The sequence below is a fragment of the Oryctolagus cuniculus genome, chromosome 15, assembly GCF_964237555.1.
Source record: "Oryctolagus cuniculus chromosome 15, mOryCun1.1, whole genome shotgun sequence".
NCBI lineage: Eukaryota > Metazoa > Chordata > Mammalia > Lagomorpha > Leporidae > Oryctolagus > Oryctolagus cuniculus.
Window position 1 is genome coordinate 67110809 of NC_091446.1, and position 25535 is coordinate 67136343.

A 25535-nucleotide genomic window follows, 5' to 3' on the forward strand; every position below is an offset into this window, starting at 1 on the left:
CTTCCTTCCTCTAGTCCTCTAGTAGTGGGCTCAATGAGGGGCCATAGGCTCAGAAAAGAGCTGCTTCTAATTAAAAAAAAAAAAAAAAAAAAAAAAAAAAAAAAAAAAGTCTGTACTTCTTGAAGCATCCCTTGCCCAAATAGTTCCTCGAGGAGCTACGAGAACCTGTTTCTTGCCTGTTTATTCACAGAGACTGTTTCTCTGCCAAAACCTCCAGGAACATCCGAGATCCCAGGCAGCTGTTGATTCTGGCTTAGGAGTTTGTCACCATGCTCTAGGAAGCGCATTTTTGCCCCTCCTTTGTTTTGCCTCTGTGTGGTCACTGTAGCTTACCTCTGGGGCCCCTGGATCCTCTCCAGTTCCAGCTGCTTCCCCTTTGTCACTCTGACCAGCAGAAGGCATTTCCCAAGCATGATAGGACAGGTCTACCCTTGGGGTCCCCACAGCCTGGTGGTCCAATTAGCTCCTTTATTTGCTTTTCTGTTCCTTGCTGTTGAGTGTCTTAGCTTAACAGACAGGACACCATCAATAATGCGCAGATGCTCTGTAGTTGGGACTTCCTTTGATGTTAATTCAGTGAAGTTCAGGGCCATTGTCAGTGATAGCACTTACACTCAGCCTTTTCACCAAGAGCATTTTAGGATAATTTTATTTTTCATGTGTATTTTAAAATATGGCTGTAAATTTTGAGCTACATTACCTGAATTAGAACTCGTTCTTTCTTTTCAGCAGCTAACTAATGCCCTCTGTCTAGGCTCCAAAAGCCTTATTTTCTCTCTCTCTCTCTCTCTCTTTTTTTGAAGTGGGGAATTTTAAGTGGAGTTTCTCCTTTATGAAGCTTTTAACTCATGAGTGAAATTTAGAAGTGAAAGGTGAGTCACCTCTTGTCATTGTTTGGCATTTTGGGTTGTCCTAGAGTCATGTGGCTCAGTGGCCTGTCCTGTGTATTTTTCTGGCCTATTTTTATTTATTCCTCCCCACACTGCCCAAATTTTCTGTTGCTCTCCAGAAGTTACCTCCAGCTATTCCTTTGGGAAGTTTTAAAATCTGAATTTATTGTGGCTATTGTACTCCATGAAAAGCACATGATTCTTAATTTGTTCTTGAACTAGTTGGATTTGTTGTTGTATTTGAGGACCAGGCCTGTTCCAGGTTTCAAGAATATGGCTAGATTTGGACAAAAGATTGATCTTGCACCTCCTGCCTTCAGTTTCTCCATTATTAAGATGGGGAAATGCAATACCTTCTTCCCAGGTTGTTGCCAGCACCGAATGAGACCCTCTATGGCAGGGCCTCTGCGATGAATGGGGTAGCCTGTGTTCTTACTTGTGCATTTTCAAAACAGCTCTGTGTGACGTTACAGAAGCACTGGTTTTGGTGGCGAACATAGGGAAGAACATTTTGGCTTAGGGTTGGTAGGGGATGTCACAGCTCCTGCTGCGCTGCTTAAAGAACAGGTTGTACTTTCCTAGCAGGCTGGAGCCTGGAAGTCTGAGACGAAGGCGCCAGCATAGCTGGGGTTCAGGTGTGGGTGCTTCTCCTGGCTGGAAGATGAGTGTCTTCTTGCTGCATCTTCTCACAGCAGAGAAAGTGGGAAAAGGGGGGTGGGGTGGGGGTGGGGGAGAACAGCGCTCTTGAATTAGGGCCTCATTTAGCCCAATAACCTGCTAATGGCTGAGTCTCCAGATATGGTCATATTGGGGTTAGAGTTTCAACGTCAGAATCTGGGGGGTGGCAGGCGCCGTGGCTCAATAGGCTAATCCTCCGCCTGTGGTGCTGGCACCCGGGGTTCTAGTGCTGGTCGGGACGCCGGATACTGTCCCAGTTGCTCCTCTTCCAGTCCAGCTCTCTGCTGTGGCCCGGGAGTGCAGTGGAGGATGGCCCAGGTGCTTAGGCCCTGCACCTGCATGGGAGACCAGGAGGAAGCACCTGGCTCCTGGCTTTGGATCAGCGTGGTGCGCCGGCCGCAGCGGCCATTGTGGGGTGAACCAATGGAAAAGGAAGACCTTTCTCTCTGTCTTTGTCTCTCACTGTCCACTCTGCCTGTCAAAAAAAAAAAAAAAAAGAAAAAAGAATCTGGGGGGCACAGGAGGGGTTGCCCCTGTATTCCTCATGGCATCACTGAATTTTCTGCAGTTTATGCTGAGATATGTCTAGGGCTTTTACTCTTCATCTACTTTTTGATGAGAACAAAACACCTACCCAGGAGGGATGTAAGAGTGCAAGAAAACCTCACATTCATCCTGGAGTGGTCCAGGCACCCGAGGTGAGGGGTTTCCCAAGGCACTGGAGGCCTTGCTGTCCTTGTGGGAATAGAAGAGAGATATTAGGGCTCTAGTGTGGATGACAGAGGAGGCCCCATGGTGGCTGATGCAAACAGGATGGTGGGGCAGCAGCCCTAGGGGAACAGCTGGGGAGCAAAAAAGTCCCCACACAGGCCCCAGCTTGGAGAGGATGCCTGGTGCAGGACTAAGCCCTTAAGCTCTTTCGTTTGGGTGACCTCGGACTCAACTCTCTTAATCCTCCCCCAGCGCCCTTGACGAATCTGGAAATCAAGGCCAATGTTTAGATCCTGGAATTTGTCATTGGAATCAACCCCCTTCTGCCCCAGAGTAAAATGAAGACTGGGGAGTGAAGTCTTGTTCAACACGTCCAGAGTATATTATCTCATCATTAGAAGGGCTTAGGAACCCAAGGTTGAGATATTGGATCCCTAGATAATTAGAAAACCACCACGTGCTGTATTACATAAAGCCACATTAAAAAGAGAGGGAGAGGGAGAGAGAGAGAGAGAGAAAGAGAGAGAGAAAGCTAGCTCTCATTTCTGCACTCATTCTAATTTTTAGTCATGAGTTGTTTTGGAATAGATGAAATTACAAGATATCTTTGTCTTCTTGTGTTCAGAAAAGCCTCAGTATCAGCCTGAAACGTCTTCCCTTTTGGAAGACAGCGGCCTAATCTGGACACTGGGGATTGCATTTGCTTGGGTGAAAATGAACGAGCTGAGCAAAACAGGCTGGAAAATGCAAGGCTTCTGCTCCTTTGCTTTTCCTCCCCTCTTCCTTTGCACATTATAGGACTAAATGTGCAACTTTGTTCACATAACTGCTACAAACAGTTCACTGTGTAGGCCAAACGCTCTCTAATGCAGTAAAATTAAGAAATAATATGCTTTGAAAGTGATTTATGAGTGTGGTTAAACTGCCAGATTTACAAAGAAATAGTTCAGATCTTGGGAAGCCTCAGGAGTCACGTCAGAAATGAATCTGACCATGATTTAAACTGCTACTTTTCTTACATGACATTTAATATGTGTACTTTGGAGGCCCATATGTCTTTAATAAAATAGCATTAAGTTTTAAATATGATATGAATGCAGCCAGTTTCTAAATTCATAACCTTTTCCACAACTCCAAAATGCTAACCAATAAGGGAGTCATACATGCAATAAAACATAAACCTTAGAAAATAGCTTTTTATTAAAATGGTTAGACAGTTGGCAGCTGGGTTGCAATGTAATAAATACTTACAGCGTTGTGGGTTTATCAGACATTGTTTACCCTGAAAGCAACTGGGACCAGACAGCTAATTACAGCCCCTGCACAAAAGCAGTTCTGGCCGAGCCCCCTGAGTGTGTGGAAGAGGCGAGAGGGTTTTGTTGAGAGCTCTGGATAATGCCTCCAGAGATTGGGGTTCTAATCCCTCTTTGCCATGTGAAGGGTTTGGGGTCTCAGGCAAGTTGCTGCATTCCTCAGACTTCTCCAGTCTGTGTCGTGAGAACACCTGCCCGGCAGGTTTACGGTAACAGCGAGAACCATGTGACACAGGGCCCGGCATGCAGTAGGTGCTCAGTGAAGAGAAGTTTCTTCAAAACATTTTTTTCTGATAGAAAACAGGGAGTGAGATTCCATCTTTTGAGTTCACTGGCAGTGACGTTCTGGCTCTCAGACCCTCTGAGCCCAAGCAGGTGATGCAGGCAGGGATCAGTGGCAGTGTCACGGAGGAAGAGCAGAAAGCTCCTTGCTTCACTTAGCTCCAGAGGCGTGACAGCCGCTGCCACCGCTTTGTTCCCGGAGGTGGAAGTGAGGTGCACAGCACTGCCTCTTCTTGCCTCTGGGTTTCCAGCTCATAGCAGATGTGAAACGTCCTTGGGAAGGGCACCGCCTCCCAACTACAGGTGTTTGGTCTTGCAGCTGCTGTGTGCAGGTGTGTCAGCAGCCTCTCTGTGGCCTGGTCTAGGTGGAGGACTCCCCGTCTCCGTGTGTCTCGATGCCTGTGTGCAGCTTGCCCTTTCAGCATCTCAGATGAAAGAGCTGGCCTGGCAATGGTCTGATTGTGTTTTTCCATGCAACCGGTTATTCCCACCCTCACAGACTTCCTTAGGGAGGAATTCCTGGATTTCCTAAAATGGGAATTGTTAGTTCGAGTTGAGCCTGGCCTTTGAGTCTCAGGGCTCAGACATGTATGTGGTAATCAAAGCTTAAAAGTCCAAGGGACCATTTCATTTCGTTTCATTTTATTTTTATATGTTTTTTCAAACAACATTATGATCCCATTAAGGGAAATTAACAAAGAAAATCATTCAGCTGTATTCCCTGCATGGTAACTCTATGACTTTTCATTTTACTGTGTTCCTTGTCAAATTGTATCCCTTTCCATGTATGTTTTATGTATTTAATGCTCTACTTCTTTACTTTAATATTTTAACTGTTTGCTTTGTAATCCTTAAATTTATTGTTTTTATGGACTGTACAGATCTCTAGCAAATTTGGTCTTAGTACCATCGTTAGGACCATCGATTACAAAACCATTTTCCTGGCTGGCACCGCAGCTCACTAGGCTAATTCTCCGCCTGCGGCGCCGGCACACCAGGTTCTAGTCCCAGTCTTGGTGCCGGATTCTGTCCCAGTTGCCCCTCTTCCAGGCCAGCTCTCTGCTGTGGCCCAGCAAGGCAGTGGAGGATGGCCCAGGTGCTTGGGCCCTGCACCCCATGGGAGACCAGGAGAAGCACCTGGCTCCTGGCTTTGGATCAGCGCGGGGCGCCGGCCGCAGCGCGGCGGCCATTGGAGGGTGAACCAATGGAAAAGGGAGACCTTTCTCTCTGTCTTCCTCTCTCACTGTCCACTCTGCCTGTCAAAACAACAACAACAACAAAACAACAACAAAAAAACCGTTTTCCTACTGTTTCTGGATTGTAATCTCATGTATAAAATATTGCTGTATGTGTGTGCACGCTTCCTTTACATCTCTTCCTGAGGATGATTTCCCATGGCTGGGCTCATGGATCATGGATGTGGGCACAGGAAAAGCTCTAGATTTGGTTTAAGAACTCCAAAAGAGGGCCAGTGCTGTGGTCTAGCAGGTTAATCCTCCACCTGCAGTGCTGGCATCCTATATGGGTGCCCATTCATGTCCCAGCTGTTCCACTTCTGATGTAGCTCCCTGCTAACGTAGCTGAGAAAGCAGCTGATGATGGCCCAAGTACTTGGGACCATGCACCCATATTGGAGACCCAAAAGAGCCTCAAGGCTCCTGGCTCCTGGCTTTAGCCTGGCCCAGTCCCAGCCATTACAGCCATTTGGGAGTGAACCAGTGGATAGAGGATCTCTCTCCCTCTCTATTCCTCTCTTTCTCTATCTATCCCTGACTTTCAAATAAACGATTAAAAAAAAATTCCAAGGTGCCATTGTTCAAGTTGGCATTGGCAGTACAACCTAGATGAACCACTGTACTTCCTTGGGCTACAGAGAACGCAAGCCAAAAGGCACATTTCACACTTCCAAGATCCTTTTTGGGAATGGTTTTTCTAGAGTCTTACTGGTTGGTAAGGTTCTGGAAGAAGAGCTTAGAATCTCTAGGAGTTCTTACAAAGCATTCAGTGACCTGCTAAGTTGTAGTACTAGGGGATTACAGGTTCCCCAGAGCATCCCGAAAATTATTAACAGCATGCAGTCCCCATCAGAGTGAATGTGCCTTTAGACTGTTAGCCAAACCTTTGCATAATACCAATCATTCTACCTATAAAAGCACAAATATGTTATTGTTCTCAATAGGCAATTTAATGCAGCTTTGGGGAGGAAAAAAGAGAAAAGAAGATTACAAGCTGGCTGATCGTGCTTTTATTTCTCTTAAATCTATCCACACTTCTCAGGGGTTGTACTTGTTTAAAGATTGTATACAACTGTGCAGTCTGTGGGATTTGGAAAGCAAATCAAACGAAATAGGAAGTTTTCAGCCTGTGCTATTTTTAAAGGATTTCATGCATTTATTCCAAATAGACATTTCTTCCCAAGTAGCACTAAACCTGTAATCTTTTCCTTGTTACATTTCTTTTGGGGGGAGGGGGACCTAAGGGTGACTTGGTTTTGGAGTGGAAGGTTCCTATTAACATCTACCTCCTCCTTGTGCAGCCCTATTCACAGCAGAGCTATTAAGGCTAATTATTTTCAGGTTTCTATCAAAGGGAAATATTTGAGCTGACAAAAAAAAAAAAAAACGCATTTTGTTGGGAAGAAAAATGGCCTGTTTAAATAAGAAAGGGATCATTATCATTCCCACCCTCCCTCCCTCTTCCAGTCATTAGCCTGTATGGGGAGGAGGAGCCAAGAGACCCTGGAGGAGTCTGCAGGTCAGAGGAGGTTCCAGGGGCTACGTTCGTTCACTGAGGGGCCTGGCGCACCAAGGAGAAGCAATCTCTTTCTCTTTCATTTTTCTGCAGTCCACCTGTGTGGTTTGTTGACTTTGGCCTGTTTGAATATTGGCCTGTTGATGTCTCTCTCCTCTTAGGTGAAATTTGCTGACCTTTGATGTATGATGGACAGAATGTGAATTTGGCAGCTGGGAGTTTGAGTCAGGAGAGATTTACTACCGTAACAAGCATGCCCCACATCTTCTTGGCTTCATCAGGCTCTGTTCCCTGGAGGTCCCTGGTTGGAGAGTGAGGAATACTTGGCTAGTTGGGGACCTCGGCTCCTTCCATCCAGTAGTTCTGCATTTTTCTTGGGTCTTGAGTCCTTCACTGGGTTCAACCTGAGACCTTGGAGGATTGTACAGGACAGTTCACAGCCCTGGTTCTAGGGAGACACACGTCTCTTTTGTCATTGTTCCTTTGGCCAGTACTCAGTCACGGGAGCACTGGTAGTTGCAGGAAAGTCTCAGAAATGCAGATGTTGTGGGCTGAGCTGTGTCCCCTGCACACTTGTATGTTGAAGCCATAACTGTATGACTGCTTTTTAGAAACAGGGCCTTTAAAGAAGCGGTTGAGTTAAAAATAGGCTGTTCTGGTGGGCCCTCATTTAGTCAGACTTGTGTCCTTTTGAGAAGAGGAGATGATGATGGCACACAGAAAGCCCAGGGATACCTGTGTCTTTAAGAATGACCCCTTACAGAGGCAACAGCAGGATGGCCATCAGTAAGTCATGGGAAGGGCCAGAGGCCAAACCAACTGGGCAGGCTTCTTGACCTTGGACTTCCAGCCACCAGAACTGTGAGCAGTTTTTGTTATTTAAGCCATTTAGTCTGTGATATCTTGTTAAGGCAGCCCTAGGAAACTGATGCAACAGCTCAGCTGACTGCCACAAAACGGAAATCAGTGCATGTGGTGTGTACTGAGCCTGCTTGTACATACCCGTCAGCTGGCGGGAACTCTGAGCCAAGTCTCAGTGACCCTCCAGGGCTCTGAGAATACATGTGTGAAGTGGATGAAGAGACCCTCATCTCTGAGGACCTCCCTGTGGCTTTTCAACCTGGTGTGTGCCCAGACCCTCAGCTGACGTCTGGGTCAGGTATACCTCTAACAGCAGGACCCGAGTGCCTGGTTGGTTGGGGTTTTTGGGGGAGGTGCCATGGTGCTGTGCTGCAGGACTCGGCAACCTGGATTCAAATCCTGCTCTACCATTTGCTATGGGACTTTGAGAAAGTTAATGTCTCAGTTACCCCATCTTGAAATTGGGGTTAATAACTACTCGGAAGTGTTAAGGAATTCAAGGATTAAAGGAAATAATGACTCAAAAGTGTTTATCCTAGGGAATGGTACAAGATGAACACTCGGAAAACAACTTTTTCCCTCCCTTCCCTCTCTTTTTCTTTTTCTTCCCTTTTTTCTTTTGAATCTTTCTGTATTTATTATCTTTTGCATTATTTTCACATAAATGTTCAAAATGTGCAGATGGGAAAATACTAACTTTGCAAGTGTTATCATATAGTCCCATCTCATCCTGAAAAATACTGCTAAGAAAAAGGCAGACAAGGCGGTACCATATTTTACAAATACGCTAAGGTGGAGAGGTTGTGGGATTCACTGAGGGTTCCAGAGAGAAATGAAAGTGAGGCCAGGCCTCAGGTCTCTTCATGGCTCATTGTCTTACTGTGGTATGAGCTGCACCTTGGCTGTGCTGCAGATTTCTGAGCTGAGGGTGAGAAGACAGGATTCAGGAAAGGAGGCTCTGAGTTAGCAGCACCATCACTCTGCTGTCCAAAAACTCCCTCTCTAAGCCCAAATGGCAATGGCAGCTCCTCCACGGGGGGCCACCATGGAACTCGCCTCTGGGAATGATCTTCCATTTATCAAGGGCAAGTGAGTGCAGCTCTGTGATCAGTTTTTCAATCATACATAGTGTCTACACACCCAGAAAAAGAAAGAAAAGTTAGCTTCCCAATGCCCGTGAATCTGCCTGGTGGAGACTGTGTTGACTTGGCATGGTTTACGACCAAGGTTTATGTTTCTTTGTTTTCCACCTTACCTGGACTTCCTTCCACATTTCTGGGATGTGGCCTTGAACTGATGTTCATCTACTTAGCATGTCTAGCTTATCACATCCTCCATCTTTCAAGCACCAGTACTTGGTTTTGTGCACTGCAGAAGGCAGCCCAGTGCTAGAAGTTTCCCCACCCGAACCATAGACTGAGTTTGAAGGGCAGGGACTACAGGAAGAGGGAGGAGTAGAAATGTGCATGTTCATGTCCAGGTTCTGTTGACTGTACTCCCAACTCCAGAGCCAGGCCCCAGCCCCATACATAGAACCCACGGAAACCAGCAGTTCTTGTAAGGGGAAAACCATATTTTACTTCACTTTTGTTCAAAACAAGCTTTCTATCATGGTTGAATTGTGAGATGCAGTACAGACAGCTGGAGATCTTAAGGCCACAAAAAATGACAGGGAAGTCGGCCTTTCTACTGTCCCTGTCCTGGAGGGCAAGTCATCTATCTTTGTCATGTCCAATGGCAATTTATGCTGTCCCTGGCCACTGGGTGGGAAAATATTCATATTTTTAAAATGAACTGAGACAGGGCTCTTCTCTATCAGGGACAAGATCAGTAGAAGGAGGGAAGTAGAGTTTTCAAGGTCATAGTTTCTCATTCTTGACTGGAAGGTCACCATTTATTTTTGATCTTATCATTTGGGTTTCAAAATTAGGAAGAATTCTTCTGGAGTCTTTTTAAAAACAGAATTTGGAGATTTGAGGGAAAAAAAAAACACAACAACAACAACAGTAACAAGAAAAAACAAGCAAAAAACTTACAGGATTCTCTCCTTTTCAGCCTTTTCAGGAAATAGCTTTGTAAAGCAAAGGTGTCATCCAGAGGTATAAAGGGAGAGAGACACAGAGGAGACTTCAAGACTGGGAGCATTTTCAGGCCAGCTATGAAGATTAAAGATTACCAGCCCCAGATTAGTGTTATCAAGCTATGCAAAGTGATGGTTTGGCCGTGCTCTCTGGTGTCCATGTGTTTATGGAATTTTGACTCTCACTTCTACACCACACTCCCCTACCCCATCTTAACTCTCCATCTGTTTAAACAAATACAGCCCGTAGCAGAAGAGCAGCACCACAAATCCCCAGCTCTTGGGAATTTTATTGGGGCTGTTAGCCACTGGAAGGGGGAAAACTTTTAGGATATCTGTGAAGAATGTGACAGCATTAATGCATAGAATTATCTCTCTGCCTTCTCTTCCCATCATCACAGAGCCTAAGAGGGATCTCGGGTAGACCATTTTAGGAAGATCCCACTTCACCCCTGCTCTCTTCCTAGTTTCTTCCCACCTAATGCCAAGCTTCAGTTCTCCCCAGCCATCCAGCCATCTCGGATTTACTGAGTGTATCTGTCTGGCTTTTGGGAAGGATTTGACTAAAAATGGAATCAGAATGAGGTTGAGCCTTTGCAGGGGGCACTTTCTAGAGGAGGTAGATTCAAGTCTGTATCTTGCTGCACTGACCTCTAACTACGGCAGTCACATGCCTATACATTGTTCCTCCTCTGTGTGCCTGATGAACTTTATGGGTATTATGGATCCAGTAATTTAACTAACTTGATCTAGCTACCTTATCTTCATATACCCTTTGTGTTAACCACATTCTATTACAGTCAGATGGGTCAACTTCTTCAAAAGGTTTTTTAATGTTAGATTTGGCTGGAGAAGGAAGAGCCACAAAGAGCTGAGCTTGGAGTTACTTCTTGGGCTGGGTAGTTGGAGTCATATCTCTTCTGATGCATGAGAATCCTTGGGTGAAGAGTCTCAGTGGGCTCTTCACACATTAAAGTCCCCACTGAGTTGGGGCAATTCGGAAGAACGCTTGGGTCCCTATATTAACTTGCTACCCGAAGAACAACATCCCATTGGAAGAAGGAAGTCCTGACATCAAAATATGTAAACCAAAGGAAAGAGCATGAGAACTGTGGGAAAGCAGTAAGAAATGATCACAAGGAATATAGTTGTTTTCTCTCAGGACATCAGAGTACAGAGAGGCCAGACTGTGACTCAAGTCTAGAGTCGCCTGGGAATAATGGAGGTGGATGTTTTGTTTTGGGTGTCTAGTTGTGTCAGTTTTGATAATGGTAAGGGAGAGGGCCCGACTTCATCTTGCTGCTCTCTGTTAGCTGGGTTGGTCCTTGCATGGCAGGAATTTTGTGGACTTCCTAGCACAGAACCTTCTGTCTCAGGTATCTGCGGTTACTTGTTGCCAGCTCTGAGGTTTGCTTTGTGATTTCTGACCTCCTTTGCCGCTGTTCTTCACTGCTTTTCAGTTTAACCAGGTCCGTGTCCTTCTCAAGTTCCGCTTCCTCCTCTATTTCCTCATGTTAGATATGCCATCACTATGGCTGGCGCAGCACTTTTACTAACATATTCCCCCTCTAGAATGTTCTTCCTACCCTCTCCCCCACATAAATCCTTAGAGGCCTGTCGCTCCCCCTCTTCGTGGAGGAACGACACAGGACCCTGCGCTGTTCTTTCGTCTGCTCGGCCCTCCCCGGGTTTGCTGCTGGTTCTTCCCGGGTTGGCTACCGACCCTTCCACCTCCGTGGAAGGGTGGTTCCCCCTGCCACTTTCCCCACTTCCGTGGGGGAGCGGCACACCGCCGGCCGGCTCTCGGGGGCTGCTCAGGTGTTCCTTCAGATGTTCCTCATAGATGTTCCTGGTGCATGTTGTCTCTCTCCTCCTTTATAGTCCTCTTCCGCCAATCCCAACTCTGCTACCCACACGCCGAGTACGCTGCTCTCCTCCAATCAGGAGCAGGATCAGCTCCTGGAGGTCATCACTCAAGTTGGCAAGAGGCAGCTGCGTAGAAGCTGTTTTCTCCTCTCCCAGCGCCATATTGTGGGAGAGCAGATGCATAGAATAAGTCTTAATTCCAGTAACTCAGTCCAGTCCGGGTTGCTCCCCACAGAGGCCGACTCAGATCCGGTCCTTTATGAATCCCCTCACGAAGATGGGCTCTCAGTATTTCCCACATTCAAGGGCTTCCCTCTGCTCCCTTACAGTCATCTCATTTTTCTAATGTTGGTCTATGTGCATCTTGCTCTCTCAGCATGGGGAGTAGGGACTGTATCAACTTTATCTTGTTTTCCTCCACAGGACCGTGCTTAGGGATGACCCTAGCCCAGCTGTAGTGTGTATAATCTTCCACTGCACCGAGCAGCGCTGAGATCTGATCACTTTCTCCTTGTGGCCAGTCGCTGTGGCCCACATACACTAGCACTTAGCTCTCCTACCAACGGGTACTCTGAATATATGTGTATGAGACAGTGGCCAGCCTTGGGCCAGAGGGAAATTCTGCAATTTATTTAGATGCTTGTTAGAGGTCACACCACAAGGCCACTGTCCACATATCAGCTTTGTCTCAGGAGCTGACTCATGTTTTTCATATAAATCATAGTGAGTTGCCCATTATAAACACCTTGTAAAACTTGGAAGGCTTTATGGCTGTTATTAGCTACTGCGGTTGTGATTTACCAGCTAATTCAGGACCACGTGTGCATGAGTGTGCCCAGGGCACTGCTTGTCCTATCTACATAAGTCAGAGAGTACAATCTGCACGCAGAAGCAAATGTGTCTTCAGAAGGCCTGTGGCATGCCAAGGCTTGCTTATGTTTTTAATTAGCAGGCTAGCAATCGCTCTTCCCAAGGTGGGCCGTGTCTTCACGCCATAAGCCGTCCACGGTGGGAAACATGGCTACAGTGGCCAGTTCAATTTATTCTCAGTGGTTCCACTAAAGACTTCCTTATTGGGAGCAGAAAAGAAAATAAAGTGGAGAGAGAAATATCTGGAATGGCCCTGGTGACACTTTTATGTTTCCCAGTGCGTATAGCATCAGATTTTGTATTGGCCTCTAGTTAGCAGTATTCACACATACCACTTGTCCTTTTTTTTTTTTTTTAAATAGAAGAGCCACTATTAGGTTGTGTATGGTGTGTGTGTTTACATAAAATCAGATATAGCCACAGATGATTATGGATGATATATGTTATATAGAACATATTTATTTTTATGAATATTTTTGTTCTTTGTTTTTAATTCTGTTGATTACCTAAGTTGGTACCAAAGAATATCTATCTGTACAAGTGACACTTTTCCATTTTGGATCTGAGAACAAGCACTAAACTGGGTAAGACAGAGGAATTAGGTTTGCAGTTTATTTGAAGAGAAGAAAAATTGTGAAAGCATATCTGTATGTGACACGTGTGTATAAACACATAAATGCTTACTGGATGAGCATATTTATGTGTTAATATACCTATATGTATAGTCACATACACGATGTATAGCATAAATATTACATACTATCCCTGCTGAGTTACAGAGAGAGAGGGAGAGGTGAGACAGAAATCCTCCATCTGCTGGTTTGCTTCCCAAATGGCCCAACAGTAAAGACTGGGTCAGGCTAAAGCCGGGAGCTTGGAACAGCATCCAGGTCTCCCATGTGGGTGGCAGGAGCTCAAGCCCTTGGACCATGTGCTGCTTTCCCAGGCTCATCAGCAGGGAGCTGGATAGGAAGTGGAGTAACTGAGGCCTGAAATGGTGTTCATGTGGGATACTGGTACCACTGGTGGCAACTCAACCTCAATATCAGCCTCTGGATTTCTGCTTTGATCAGCTCAGGTTTAGTAGACTTTATCTTCTTTTGTTTTAAGGTTTCAGTTGCTTCAGACTATAGAAATAGTATTTTGCACTTGAAAATCCTTGTCCTTCAGCATACTACTGCTAACTTCATCCAGAGATGATTGACCTGGAGCCTTACCTCAGCCTGGGTTTCCCCACCTATCACATAGAGACCAGATTTGTCTTCTAGACATTGAATCCGTCTCTGCTGTCACCCATAAGACTAAGAAACAAAGGTAAGTCTGTGGCTGCTGTAGATGGTACCCATGCCCGCAGATTTCTGGGGGGAGGGTGGACCAAACCTAAGCTGCCTTACAATTGAAAATGTCTAGCATCTTCAATTAGATAGTTATTGCTTACTTACAATTGGTTTAGCAAGCATGTATTGAGTCATTACAGAGAACACAACAAAGAGATCAACTTTTTAGAAATCACAGAAATGTAAATTAAGAATCCATGATTCCTTTGTAGCTATGAGATTAGAACAGTTAAAAAACCGGATAATGGCAGGTCTTGGTGGGGTATAGGGTTGTAGGAGCACTTTGTACACTGCTGGTAGGAGTGTAGCAGTTCTGGGTTGCAGGCTGACTTATTTAATTGAATTGATATTCTCAGACCCTCTGACTCAGCCACTCCATTCTGATACATATAACTCAATGAAATTCCTACATCGGCCCTTAAGGAGGTGTGTGTGTGTGTGTGTGTGTGTGTGCGTGCGTGCGTATGAGAGAGAGAGAGTGAGAGAGAGAGAGAGAGAATTTTCATTAAAGTATTATTTGCCATGGTGGAGAGTTGAAGGTGACTTTGAGTTGGGGACAAAGCTGGGAGATTGGAAGGTAAGTGTGGAAGTTCTGTGCAATACTGGGCATCCGTGAGCGGCAAGGACGAGTGGGTGCCTGGCAGCATGATTTGGAGTGTACGGGCTGTGCTGTCTAATTTTCTGTATTTCTGACACTCTGGCATCTGGGGCTTCTGTGACCAGGGAAAGACTGCTCCTCCCAGGGCTAGCTGGGTCTTAGAGAGTACAAATGACTCACCCAGGAGTGGGTATTTTTATGGAAATTAATCAGCACAGAGCCCATAGTCTGAACCACCTCTTCTCTGGCCCTTACACTCCTAGAGGCATTATTCCCTGTCCTAATCATGCCAGGGCCTGGTCCTAGAAAACTCACAACAGCCCATTGGGCAGCCGGCTTACCTTGCCTGGCTCATTCTTTCCTGCAAGAACCACAGTCAAGGCTTTCCCACACTTCCTCCCTCCTGCCTCCTGCCCTATGCTGGCGCTTCCTCCTGTGGTCCTGCACAGTGTGGCATGCCCCCTGTTCTTGGGAATTGTGAATGATCTGTCTTTTCAGTGGCATTTGTCTCCTGATCTGTTGGCCTCACCCTACCTGAATTAAAAAACAAAAAACCTATACAGTGTCATATGGATGTTTTTAAAAGACACTTAACATTAGAAACTAAAAAATAAAATCCTTCCACAGTGCAGTTTACATACTGTAAACACATGGAAACAAACCCAGGGCACACTTTACAAAGGACTCCTTTTAATATTAGTTGGGTGTATATGGCGGGCAGGGGAATTGAAGTAGAAAACAGAAGAAAGAAATGAATTAAAAAATAAGAGACAACTTGGGGTCAGAGAAGATCAACCTAATATCTTCTCTGATTTCACAACCAGAAACATGGAGAGTTACTTCTCATTACTGAGCCAGAGTTCACAGACCCACCTGCTCCCTGGACTGTGCATGCTTTAGGAATGCAGAGGTGGGCAGGAGCTTGCTGGAAGACACGGGTCCCTTGGTCCCTTTTAGAGCCATTGCTTTAGTGTTTCCTGAAGTCTGTTCCCCTTTTAGGGAGCTGTCTTATGTACATTAGGACATTGTCCAAGGCCCTGGTGAGCCTTGAGCAGGAGGAGTTGGTTGGCCCTTGTTTGTCTGCTGTGTTTTCCAAGCTTGTTTCACCATGAATCCTTCCCAGAAGCACACACTGAGAAAGTTGAGGTTCAAGGGTGAACCCTTCCAAAGACCTCAGATCTCTTTCTCTGAGGCAGAGGGCTTGGCCATTGTTGGCTCCAAAGCCACACCTAGGAACCAAGGAGGACTGTGTGGACAAGCAGTGAGGGAGAGGGAAAGTGTGGTGCAGGAGGAGCCCTTAAGTTAGATACTTCCTTGCAGTTAACATCCCCTGGACTCAGCCCAACAAGAATAATGTGTTTTCACAAATCAGGTATCTTTTCAAGTAATAATTCCTAACCATTTTGCCAGTTCCTTTGAAGTTTTACAGTTCTATTTTCTCACTGGAAAATTTCATTTTGTGAAGTTTAACCTCTAAGGTTTATAGTGAAGACTAGAAATAAGTATGTTAATAACATTTTGCATATAATAATGACTGATACATAGCAATAACTTAGTAAAAATTCGCCATTGTTAGCACTATTATCATCATTATTAAGATTTAAAAGACTTATTTAATGATTTATTTGAAAGGTAGACTGACAGAAAGAGACAGAAAGTGACAGAGATCTTCCATCTGCTTGTTCACTCCCCAAATGGCCACAAGAGCTGGGGCTGGGGTTACTCCTGGCCAAAGCCAGGAACCTGAAACTCCGTCTGGGTCTTCCATATGGGTAGTAGCGGTCCACGTACTTGGGCCATCTTCCACTGCTTTCCCAGTGCATCAGGGAACTGGATCAGCAGAACAGCTGGGGTTTGAACCAGTGCTGCAGTATGGGATGCTGGCATTTGTAGGAAGTGCCTTGACCTGTTACACCACACCACCAAGCCCCAAACTCTTCAGATTTTCCTCAAATCTTTTATGAGGGTTAGTAGTGAACATACTCACTCCTAACTAAATAAATATAGAAGTGGCTCACTCAAGGTCACATAGCTCATTAATAGCAGGGCTGGGGATGGAATCTGCTTCTCTTGGGTTCTGGCTCACTGTCATTTTCATTACGTTAGAGGAAGGATCCCTACTCCTATTTCATGACTGAAGGAGCTCAGAACAAGCTCTCTCGGTGTGCTGTGTGGAACACTTCACTATGACATTGGAGAGGACACATGGCATGATCCAGAGGGCATGGAGTGCCGCAGGGATTATTATGTCACTTGTGTTCTGCATCCTTGTTAATAACCTAGAAAAGGTTGTAAAGAATATGCTAATTAACTCTGTATATTGCCCTAAATGGAGAGGTATTACAAACCCCACCAATGACAGAGACGTGACATAAAGGGACCTGGAGCTGTCAGGCATATGGACAGGAAATCACTAGATGAGACTCAGCTGCAGTAAATGCATCCTAATACATCTGGGGACAAATAATCTGAAACACAGATATTCAGTGGGAGGAAGGTATTTGGAAAGCTGTAAATGCTGAAGGGGACCTGGGGGAGAGTGGACAGCAAATTAGATATGGGTTTTCATTGTGTTAGGCCAACAGAAATTGGTAATGCAATCTTGTGCTGTGTTTTCCAGCAGTCCCCTGGAGCAGCTGGGAGGAGAAAGCCTCTCTCGCTAGCCAAGATCAAGTCTGCTCTTCCCCATGCACTCTTGAAGAATGGCCTTGCTGGGGCTGGGGTGCAGGCAGGGCTCACTTGACTGCCCCACAGCCCTTACCCCTTAGGGATGGTGAAATTTCCCTTTCTCTAAGCCATGCCTCCAACCAGTGTCCTTGGACAGCAGCCCTGTGTCCTGTCTCCCACCATCTTATTGAAGAGTACTGTGAGATGCTGAGCTGCCTGGGACATCCAGGGGAGGGCCATTCTACTCAGAAAACCCCTCTGTTCTACAGGGGAAGATTTGTCCTCAGCTGTTCACTTCCGTGTCACCCAGCCTTCTGCCACCTAATCCTTGTCCCATCCTCTTCCTTGTGGAGGGTCTCATCTGAAGATGACCTGTCTGTAGCCAGAAGAGTGCTTGAGGAAACCCAAGCATCTCCCCAGCAGCTGTTCCCAGCCATGAGGATTAGTCACTGACCCTGCTCCTGCTGCTACCTCCTCCTCTGCATGCGTCATACCCACCACCACCAATTTTTCTTAAACTCCTCAGGTTTAAAGACTGTCTCCAACACAGATGAAACTGAATGTCTTTGCCAAGAAGTCATGAAAGTCTCTTCTGATTGTCTTGTAGCCCGTTCCCTCTCCTCATGCTAGGGTTTGGGTGTGGTTTGAGTACATCTACAAGGGTGTGCAGGGTGGAAGCTGGGTCTGCATTGTGGTGCTGTTGAGGTGGTGGAACCATTAAGAGGTGGGGCCCAGGGCAGATATGCCTAGGTCGTTGAGGGTGTTGCCCTCAGAAGGAATTAACATAGCTCTCATGGGACCATGGTTAGTTCTGGCAAGAGTCGGTTGTCATCAAGTGAGGCTACTCCATACGCTGGGCCTATTTCTATATGCAGCCCTTTCTTTTATTTCTTGGCCATATTTTCATCGTAAGCCACATAAACCTCTTTACTTAATAAGTTACCCAGCTTCTGGTATACTGGAAAAGCAACAGAAAATGGACTAATACACCTCCTTCTCTTAGTAAAGGCCCAGGACTTCCTAATTTCTCAGTTCTTCGTTGTAGGTGGGCTTGCTAAGTAGGAAAAGTTTAACTAGAGCACTAAGACAAACCTTTGGAAAAGAGTCCCACTCTTGCCAAACCATGCTTTCTACCTTTCCCTCTTTGGGCATGCCTCGTGCTTCTGGAGATCCCCCAGGGACTGCTTGGGTGCGGCTGTCTAGTGGGGCTGGTAGAAGCTGGAAGGGATTTGCAAGGCTGGGAAACTGCACTGCTTGCTCTTCTATGGGCCCTGGTTTTCTGCACTCAGGTTGTGCTTCATCATACTCACCATCACAGTTTATGTTGGGGGCGAGTTAGGTTGGGCTTGCCATTGTCAATCAACACCCTTAAATAAGTAGCCAAGTTTCAAGTTAAGTCCCTGAATTCTGAAGCGTTCAGTTTGGTAAGTGTCCCTTCTACGTGCTTAGCACATGGCTAAGCACGTGTGTGTTGGGGGGGGGCATTTCTATTCCCATGGAGGGGCCTGAATGAAAAGGCATCAGTGTGGATGAGCTGGAGCCTTCAGTCCTGGTAGGTCATGGATATAAATGGATAGCAGCTGCCAGCACGGTGATTTATGAGTGATGTTCTGAGCCAAAGGAAGTCAGGCACATTCTGGAACTGTAGACCGCTGTGTACAGGGCATCTTTGTATATTTAGCAAATGAGATTGCAAACCACAGAAAAAAAGGCTGAGTGGGCGGAGAGGAAGAACATTCTCTGGCCAGAAACTTGCTGAACTTTGAGGCCAGGGACTGGAGGCTTTGCAGAGGTGGAGAGAGACGTTCTTTGGCTTGTCCTAGACAAATAAATCACCACCGAGGAGATATACCAAAGGCCAATTATCTGGAGTGTTTTCTTGGAAAATTGTCTCCCAGGCTCTGTAAATCATCCCCAGCATTGGCAGGCGTTCAGATCTGCCTGGGGGGCAGGTGGCACAGTAGTGCACCCCAGTGGCAGGTGGAGGAATTACAGAGGGGAGCTCTCCCTGCAGCCTGGGAACACACAGGGGTCAGGGACTAGCTGTCTTCATTCAGGGAAGCGAAGTGGGGTAGAGCTGTTTGCTCAGCTCTAGGATTCATAGGAGCAGGGCTGTTGACCAGCTTTGTCAGTTATTTGCTCTCTGACCTTCAGATCTTCTACCCAAAGAGTGGGACCTGGAGTAGGAACTAGGATCTCTGACACTAACTTTAGGCGCTCATGTCCTTTATAAGTTCTGTATAGAATAAGCCTTTGCATCCCACACTCCATGCTGGTGATTGTCCCAAGGGGGGCAAAAATTTTCACCTATCCCATTCAGGATCCTTTTGAAAGGATACCTGGGATCTCTCAAAGCCAGGTCGTAGAAGCAACTGGGACCAGCAGCCTTGAGAATAAAGATGTTGAGGAATGCTGGAGAGACTTGGTGTGTTTAGAATCCGAAGGGCTGCATATGGAAGAGGCATCGCTCTGTATTGTCTTTCTCCGAAGGCCAGAAACAGGACCAATGGACTGAAGACACAGAGGCTGAAAAGGAAAGCAAAGATGAACAGCAGTCATGACTGCCGCGTGCGGTGACGTACACTTTGGTTGCCCCAGCATTTGGAATGGTAGCCGGAACGCTCAAACCAACAGAACCGCAGTGGTGGTGCTGAATCCGGGCAGAGAGGAGAGCAAAGCCTCACTGCTGTAATCTAGCCGGGGCTGGTGCCAGTCAGGGTCACAGCAGAAAGGGCAGCACCCTCAGTTTTGCCCCTTTCGTGGCCAAATCTGTCTCCAGAGCGGGAGGTGGCTGCATGACTGATTGAGGAAGGTCCCCCCCCCCCCCCGTTACCTTCTTCTTCCCTATGAAGCTTTGCTCCTTTGACTCTGAGGGGTCCACTGCTCTCTAGGAAGCTTCTATGAACATGTGTCTACTCTTTGGAGGAGCAGTCCCTCGAGCCCCTGAGGGTGAGAATTTCGTTGGCTCTCAGTAAACCATAAGGCCCCAAGGGAAAGGATCATGCATTCAGAGCTGCTCCACAAATCTGAATGGGAACACAGGCAGGAGAGAAGCCCTGACCTTCGGAAGAGATGTCTGGTGGGCACACAGATTATGCCTGGACTATTTATTTTGTAAATGGCCTGTCAGTTCCTTATGAGTCTTTGTTGGTGTGAGTTTACTTGAGCCTTTTAAAATATATTGATCATTTTGGCTTGTCCTGACCTCGAGGGCAGGGAGTTTACATGGTCGTTAAAATAATCCTTCCATCATCTTAAAATTTACTACTTTCCTCAGGCTTCAAGATTCTCTTCCACACAAATAAGTGTTTTCTCTCTATTTGTTCTCTTTGTGGTCCTGTTGTTTCTGAAAGGATCTTTCTCAGTCTGTGGCCATCTGGGGAGTGAACCAGTGGATGGAAGACCTTTCTCTGTCTCCTTCTCTCTGTCCGTAGCGCTACCTCTCACATAAATACATAAAATCTTAAAAAAAAAATCACTGAGGCTCATAATTTCAGGGCATCACTCAGGTTCCCACAGCTGGTGAGAGGCAGAGCTGGGATCCTAATGCAGGTTATGTGACTCCAAATCCTACTTCCTTTCCACTTTGCAACACTTCCTCCCTGTGCTTGATCCTTAATGGAAATACAGGGAAACCATCATTCAGTAACGAGCTGCAGAAGTTAAATGTGCAGGTGAAAAAAAAAAAGATGTTTTATGAAATTAGGAAGAAGATGAAGTAGACCATTTGGATCTCAGCAGAGCTCCTGGCTCGCAGTTGCGGCTCTTTGTGGTCCTGCACATGAAATGGTAGAGGTGGCACAAGGCTTCAGCTCAGTCATCCTGTCTGTTATGTTTGGAGACAACACCTCCGCACAAACCCATTAACTCAGAGGTTTCAGCCAGAGCGTTTTCCTTCCCCAACCACTGGGCCAGAGTGCACGGCTGGGATCCCAGCTGATAGGCTTTCCATATGCACACAGGCACCGCAGCTCGCCTCCCCATCTTTCATCACCTCAGCGAGGGCAGCTAACGTTTAAGAGGAGAGAATGGGGGACGTAATGATGGATAAATTATAAGTTTGGGAATATGGAAAGTCAAACTGTGTAAATATGTATTTTAAACCACAAACAGAATGTTAATGCCTCTTTCCCATTAACTCACTAACTGAAATTACAGAGTGTAATGTGAGCCAACGCCCACGGGTTGGTTATGATGTTTTCAGATTTAGAATAGCAACTGATAAATGTCCTTCTCAACAGACAAAGAAGGGATTGACATAGCTTTTCAGTGTAGGCACTGACGATGCTGGCGACAGAAAATAATCTGAGCACTAGGGGAAGAAGGAGGTCACGAGCTACCTGGGGAGCGAGGAGCGCAAGCTGTCCGCTGTTCAGCTCTTCCTGCATCCTGGGACTGACCGTCTCAGGGCTCCAGGTGTGGCTCTGAGCAGTGAGTACCCATGCACAGTTGCTTGGTCTTCCTGGGTTATAGGTGGACTTGTTTGCTTAAGCATTAAGCTGTATTTGCTGTGGTTTGGTAGGCAGCTCAAGTGAAGCCAGGCTCGCCTTGGCTGTGTTTGGCAGGGGGATATATGGTTGATTGAGCAGTTGTTTCATAAGGAGGTTGCCTATGGGCAGCAATATAAAAGAGAGGCCAAGAGGATGTGGAGAAATTGGAGCCCCTGTGCAATGTTGGTGGGAACACAAAATGCTGTAGAAAACAGTATAGCAGTTCTTCAAAAAACTAAAATTAGAATGAGTGCGTGATCCAGTAATTCCACTTCCGTGTTTATATCCCAAATAATTAAAAACAATTTCAGAGAGATGTTTGTGTACGCATGTCCATAGCGTAATAGCCAAAAGGCAAAAGCAATTAAAATCCATTGACAGGTGAATGTGAATGGATAATAAATTGTGGTGTGTATACACACAGTAGAATATTATTCAGTCTTGAAAAGAAATTCTAGGAGCTAGTGTTGTGGTGTAGCAGGTAAAGCCACTACCTGCAACATAGGCATCCCATGTGGGTGCCAGTTCATGTCCTAGCTGCTCTACTTCCAATCCGACTCTCTGATAATGGCCTGGGAAAAGAAGTGGGAGATGGCCCAAGTATTTGGGCCTCCGTCACCCATGTGGGAGACCTGGATGAAGCTCTTGAATCTGGCTTCAGTAGGGCCCAGTGCTGGCTGTTGTGGTCATCTGGGGGAGTGAATCAGTGGATAGAACATCTCTTTCTCTGTCTGCCTCTCCCTCTCTCTCTCTCTCTCTCTCTAACTCTTCAAAATAAATAAATCTTTTTTTAAAAAAGAAATTCTGACACATGCTATGATATGGACAAACCTGAGACATCATGCTCAGTGAAATACTTGTCTTTTTTTGATGACACAATAGCATACTATATGATTGCACTAATATGAAACACCTAGAGTGTTCGAATTCATGGAGACAGGAAATAGAATGATGATTGCCAGGGGCTGGAGTAGTGGAAGTGGGGAGTTGTTTCATGGGCCCAAAGTTTCAGTTTTGGAAGAGGAAAAGTATGCTGGAGATTGAATGCACAACCTTGTGAATGGACAACAATACGATTGTACTTAACCCTACTGAACTGCGCAGGTAAAGGTGGCTAAAATAATAAATTTTATGTTACATGTATTTGACCACAATTTAGAATAAAATATGAAAAAGGATGAGGGAAATGTTAGTAACATGGCCCTGGGAGGGAGAGAGACCTGTGCCTGATCCTGGTACTGCTGCTTACAAGCTGCGGGGCTGGGGAAATCTGCTTTAACCTCTCCATCATGTTGATAACAGTACCTCCTTGTCAGGGTCATTGTGAAGAGTCAGTGAAATGCTATGTGCCACGTATTGTAGCAAAGGCCTGAAATAAACCTTGGCTTTTACTTCTCTTCCTGTGCTGGGGGAGGGGGCTTTGTAGATGTGTACAGCAGGTGACATGCCATCTCTGAGATGTTCTGAAACTCATGGCCATTACCCTGGTTACCCTGGTTCTGCTGTTCACACCCCATCCCTGCTACAAAACTCACTGTCACTGCTCCAGCTCATGTTCAATGAATGACTCAACTCTACAACTAACGTTCTTCATTTGCTGGTTTAACCGCCTCCTACTCTAAGCCCAAATGTTAGCAACAGAATGGGAGCAACACCTCGTTCTCACCCTCTAGGTTATATGGATTGAGCATCTCTAATCCAAAGATTTGAAATCCAAAATGCTCCAAATCCAAAGTGTTTTTTATTGTCAACACAGGATCACAAGTGAAAAAAGTCCATACCTGTCATCATATGATAAGTTGTAGTACAAAAATATTGTGCGAATTACTTTCAGGCTGTATGTATTAGGTGAGTATGGAACATACGTGGATTTCATGCTTAGACTTGGGTCCAAGCCCCAAGTATCTCATTATGTACACGCAGACACATCTCACAGTCTGCAAAAGTCCAAAACCTGAAACATTTCTGGACTAAGCGTTTTAGATAAGAGATATTTCACCTGCGGTATAATTGCCTTCTACTTAATTTCTTCGTCATTGATCCTGGTACTTTGTATCATGTGCCTGTCTTTGTGTGAAGACCTTTTTTCGTCGCAATATTTCATTGTGCTTTCTTGGACAATAAAGATCTCTTATTCTGTCTCCACTAAAGTGCTTGAGCTGACCTTGCATGTGAAGAAAGACCCAGTACTACTGACTTCTTTGAGTGAAAAAGGCCAATAAGGAAAAACCCATTCATGTGTAGCAAAGAAGAACCCCTGTGCTAGGACAGACCTGGGTAGAATTGCCCTCCAAACTTCTTCGATCACTGTGGAGTGGTAGTTATGAGTTTTCTCCTTGGGAAAAAAAAATAAATAAAACCATGGTGAAATCCGCTGCATAGCTATCAAACAAACAAACAAAAAACCACTTAAGTGACAAGGCCAGGTTTTGACAAACACGTGCAGAGGCAAGAGTGCTTTATACATTTCCAGTGGGATCATGACTTGGTAACTAGTCTTCCATTTGGCATCATGCAGTAAGAAGAATCCTGCCATCCTGCAATTTCACTCTAGGTGTCAACCCTAGAAAAGTCACTGTGTGCTCAGAGAAATAGGAAGCACGAGTGAGGCCATTTACGGTACCATCAGGAGAACTGCAGGAAAGTAGATGCAGTTTATGATGAACGGAACCGTGACCCCCAAACCCATCACGCCTACCCAGGCTCTCAGAATGTGACCTCCTTGGGAGGACAGGTCCTTGACAAGATCTCGAGAGGAGATCATCCTGGCTTAGGATGTGCTCTAAATGGCATACACTGTGTCTTCGTAAGAGAAAGGGGTTTGTATCTAGAGGAATGCCTTGTGAACACAGAGGCCCATGTTGGAGTGAAACTGCTACAAGGCAAGGAGCTAGAAGAGGCAAGGTACGGTTATCACCTAGAGCTTTCAGAGGGAGTGTGTGGCCTTGCCAGCACCTTGATTTTAGACTTCTTGCCTGGAGACCTGGGAGAGAGGGAGAGAGAATGAGAATGAATCTTCCCTCTGCTGGTTCACGCCCCAAGGACTACAATAGCTAGGGCTGGGCCAGACTGATGCTAAGAACCAGAAACACTATTCGGATCTCTCATAAGGATGGCAGGGGCCAGTGCTCAAGTACTTGGCCCACCCTCCACTGCTTTCACAAACAAATTAGCAGGGAGCTGGATTGGAAGCAGAGTAGTCTGGAACCAGCACTCTGATGTGACATTGGAAGCAGCAGCTTAACCCTTTATACCACACTGCTTGGCTCCTAAATTTCTGTTGTTTAAGCCAGCCTACCTTGTTTTGACACTCCTTATTAGAAAAAAAAAAAGTACAATTTATTCACGTGACATTATAATATACAATATTTAAAATAGGTTATCATGGTTTTTCAATCTGAAAACATGGTTTTGGGTTAAACCAACTTGCAGAAATAAACTTATAACATGATACCACTTGTGTGAATGCATTTAATGGCATGTATTATTAATAGACACTAATAGAGCCGGCGCCGTGGCTCAATAGGCTAATCCTCCACCTTGCGGCGCCGGCACACCGGGTTCTAGTCCCGGTTGGGGCGCCGGATTCTGTCCCGGTTGCCCCTCTTCCAGGCCAGCTCTCTGCTATGGCCAGGGAGTGCAGTGGAGGATGGCCCAGGTGCTTGGGCCCTGCACCCCATGGGAGACCAGGAAAAGCACCTGGCTCCTGGCTCCTGCCAGGATCAGCGCGGTGCGCCGGCTGCAGCGGCGGCCATTGGAGGGTGAACCAGCGGCAAAGGAAGACCTTTCTCTCTCTGTCTCTCTCTCACTGTCCACTCTGCCTGTCAAAAAAAAAAAAAAAAAAAAAAAAAAAAAAAAAAAAAAAAAAAAGTCAAATAGACACTAATGAAGTAATATTATTTAAACATGGGACATTATTACCAATCCCAGAATAGGGGTTAATTTTGTGAAAGGAGGGAGGCAGACACGGCTAGGCATGAGGCTTTAGCTATAATGGAAGTATTTCAAGAGAGAGAATATATGAAGACAATCAGGTAAGCACAGGGTACAAAGATATCTATATTCTTTTTTATATTTAAATTATTTTCTATTTTAAATTTTGAAAAGAATCCCAGAGTTAAGAGATGTGTGACAGATACTG

The 25535-nt window shown here is 45.8% G+C and overlaps 1 protein-coding gene across 17 annotated transcripts in view; it reads left to right on the forward strand.

The window, feature by feature from the left end:
* LRMDA (leucine rich melanocyte differentiation associated) overlaps nt 1–25535 on the forward strand; it is a 1127870-nt gene that overhangs the window by 658699 nt on the left and 443636 nt on the right. Inside the window, exon 6 of one of the 17 annotated variants that reach the window (XM_070057897.1) lies at nt 804–25288. The exons of the other annotated variants lie outside the window; for them this stretch is intronic. Within the exon in view, the coding sequence (XP_069913998.1) occupies nt 804–836 (33 nt within the window). The 3' untranslated portion in view covers nt 837–25288. Of the gene's footprint in view, nt 1–803; nt 25289–25535 lie in introns of those variants that run through there. 17 annotated transcript variants of the gene reach the window in all.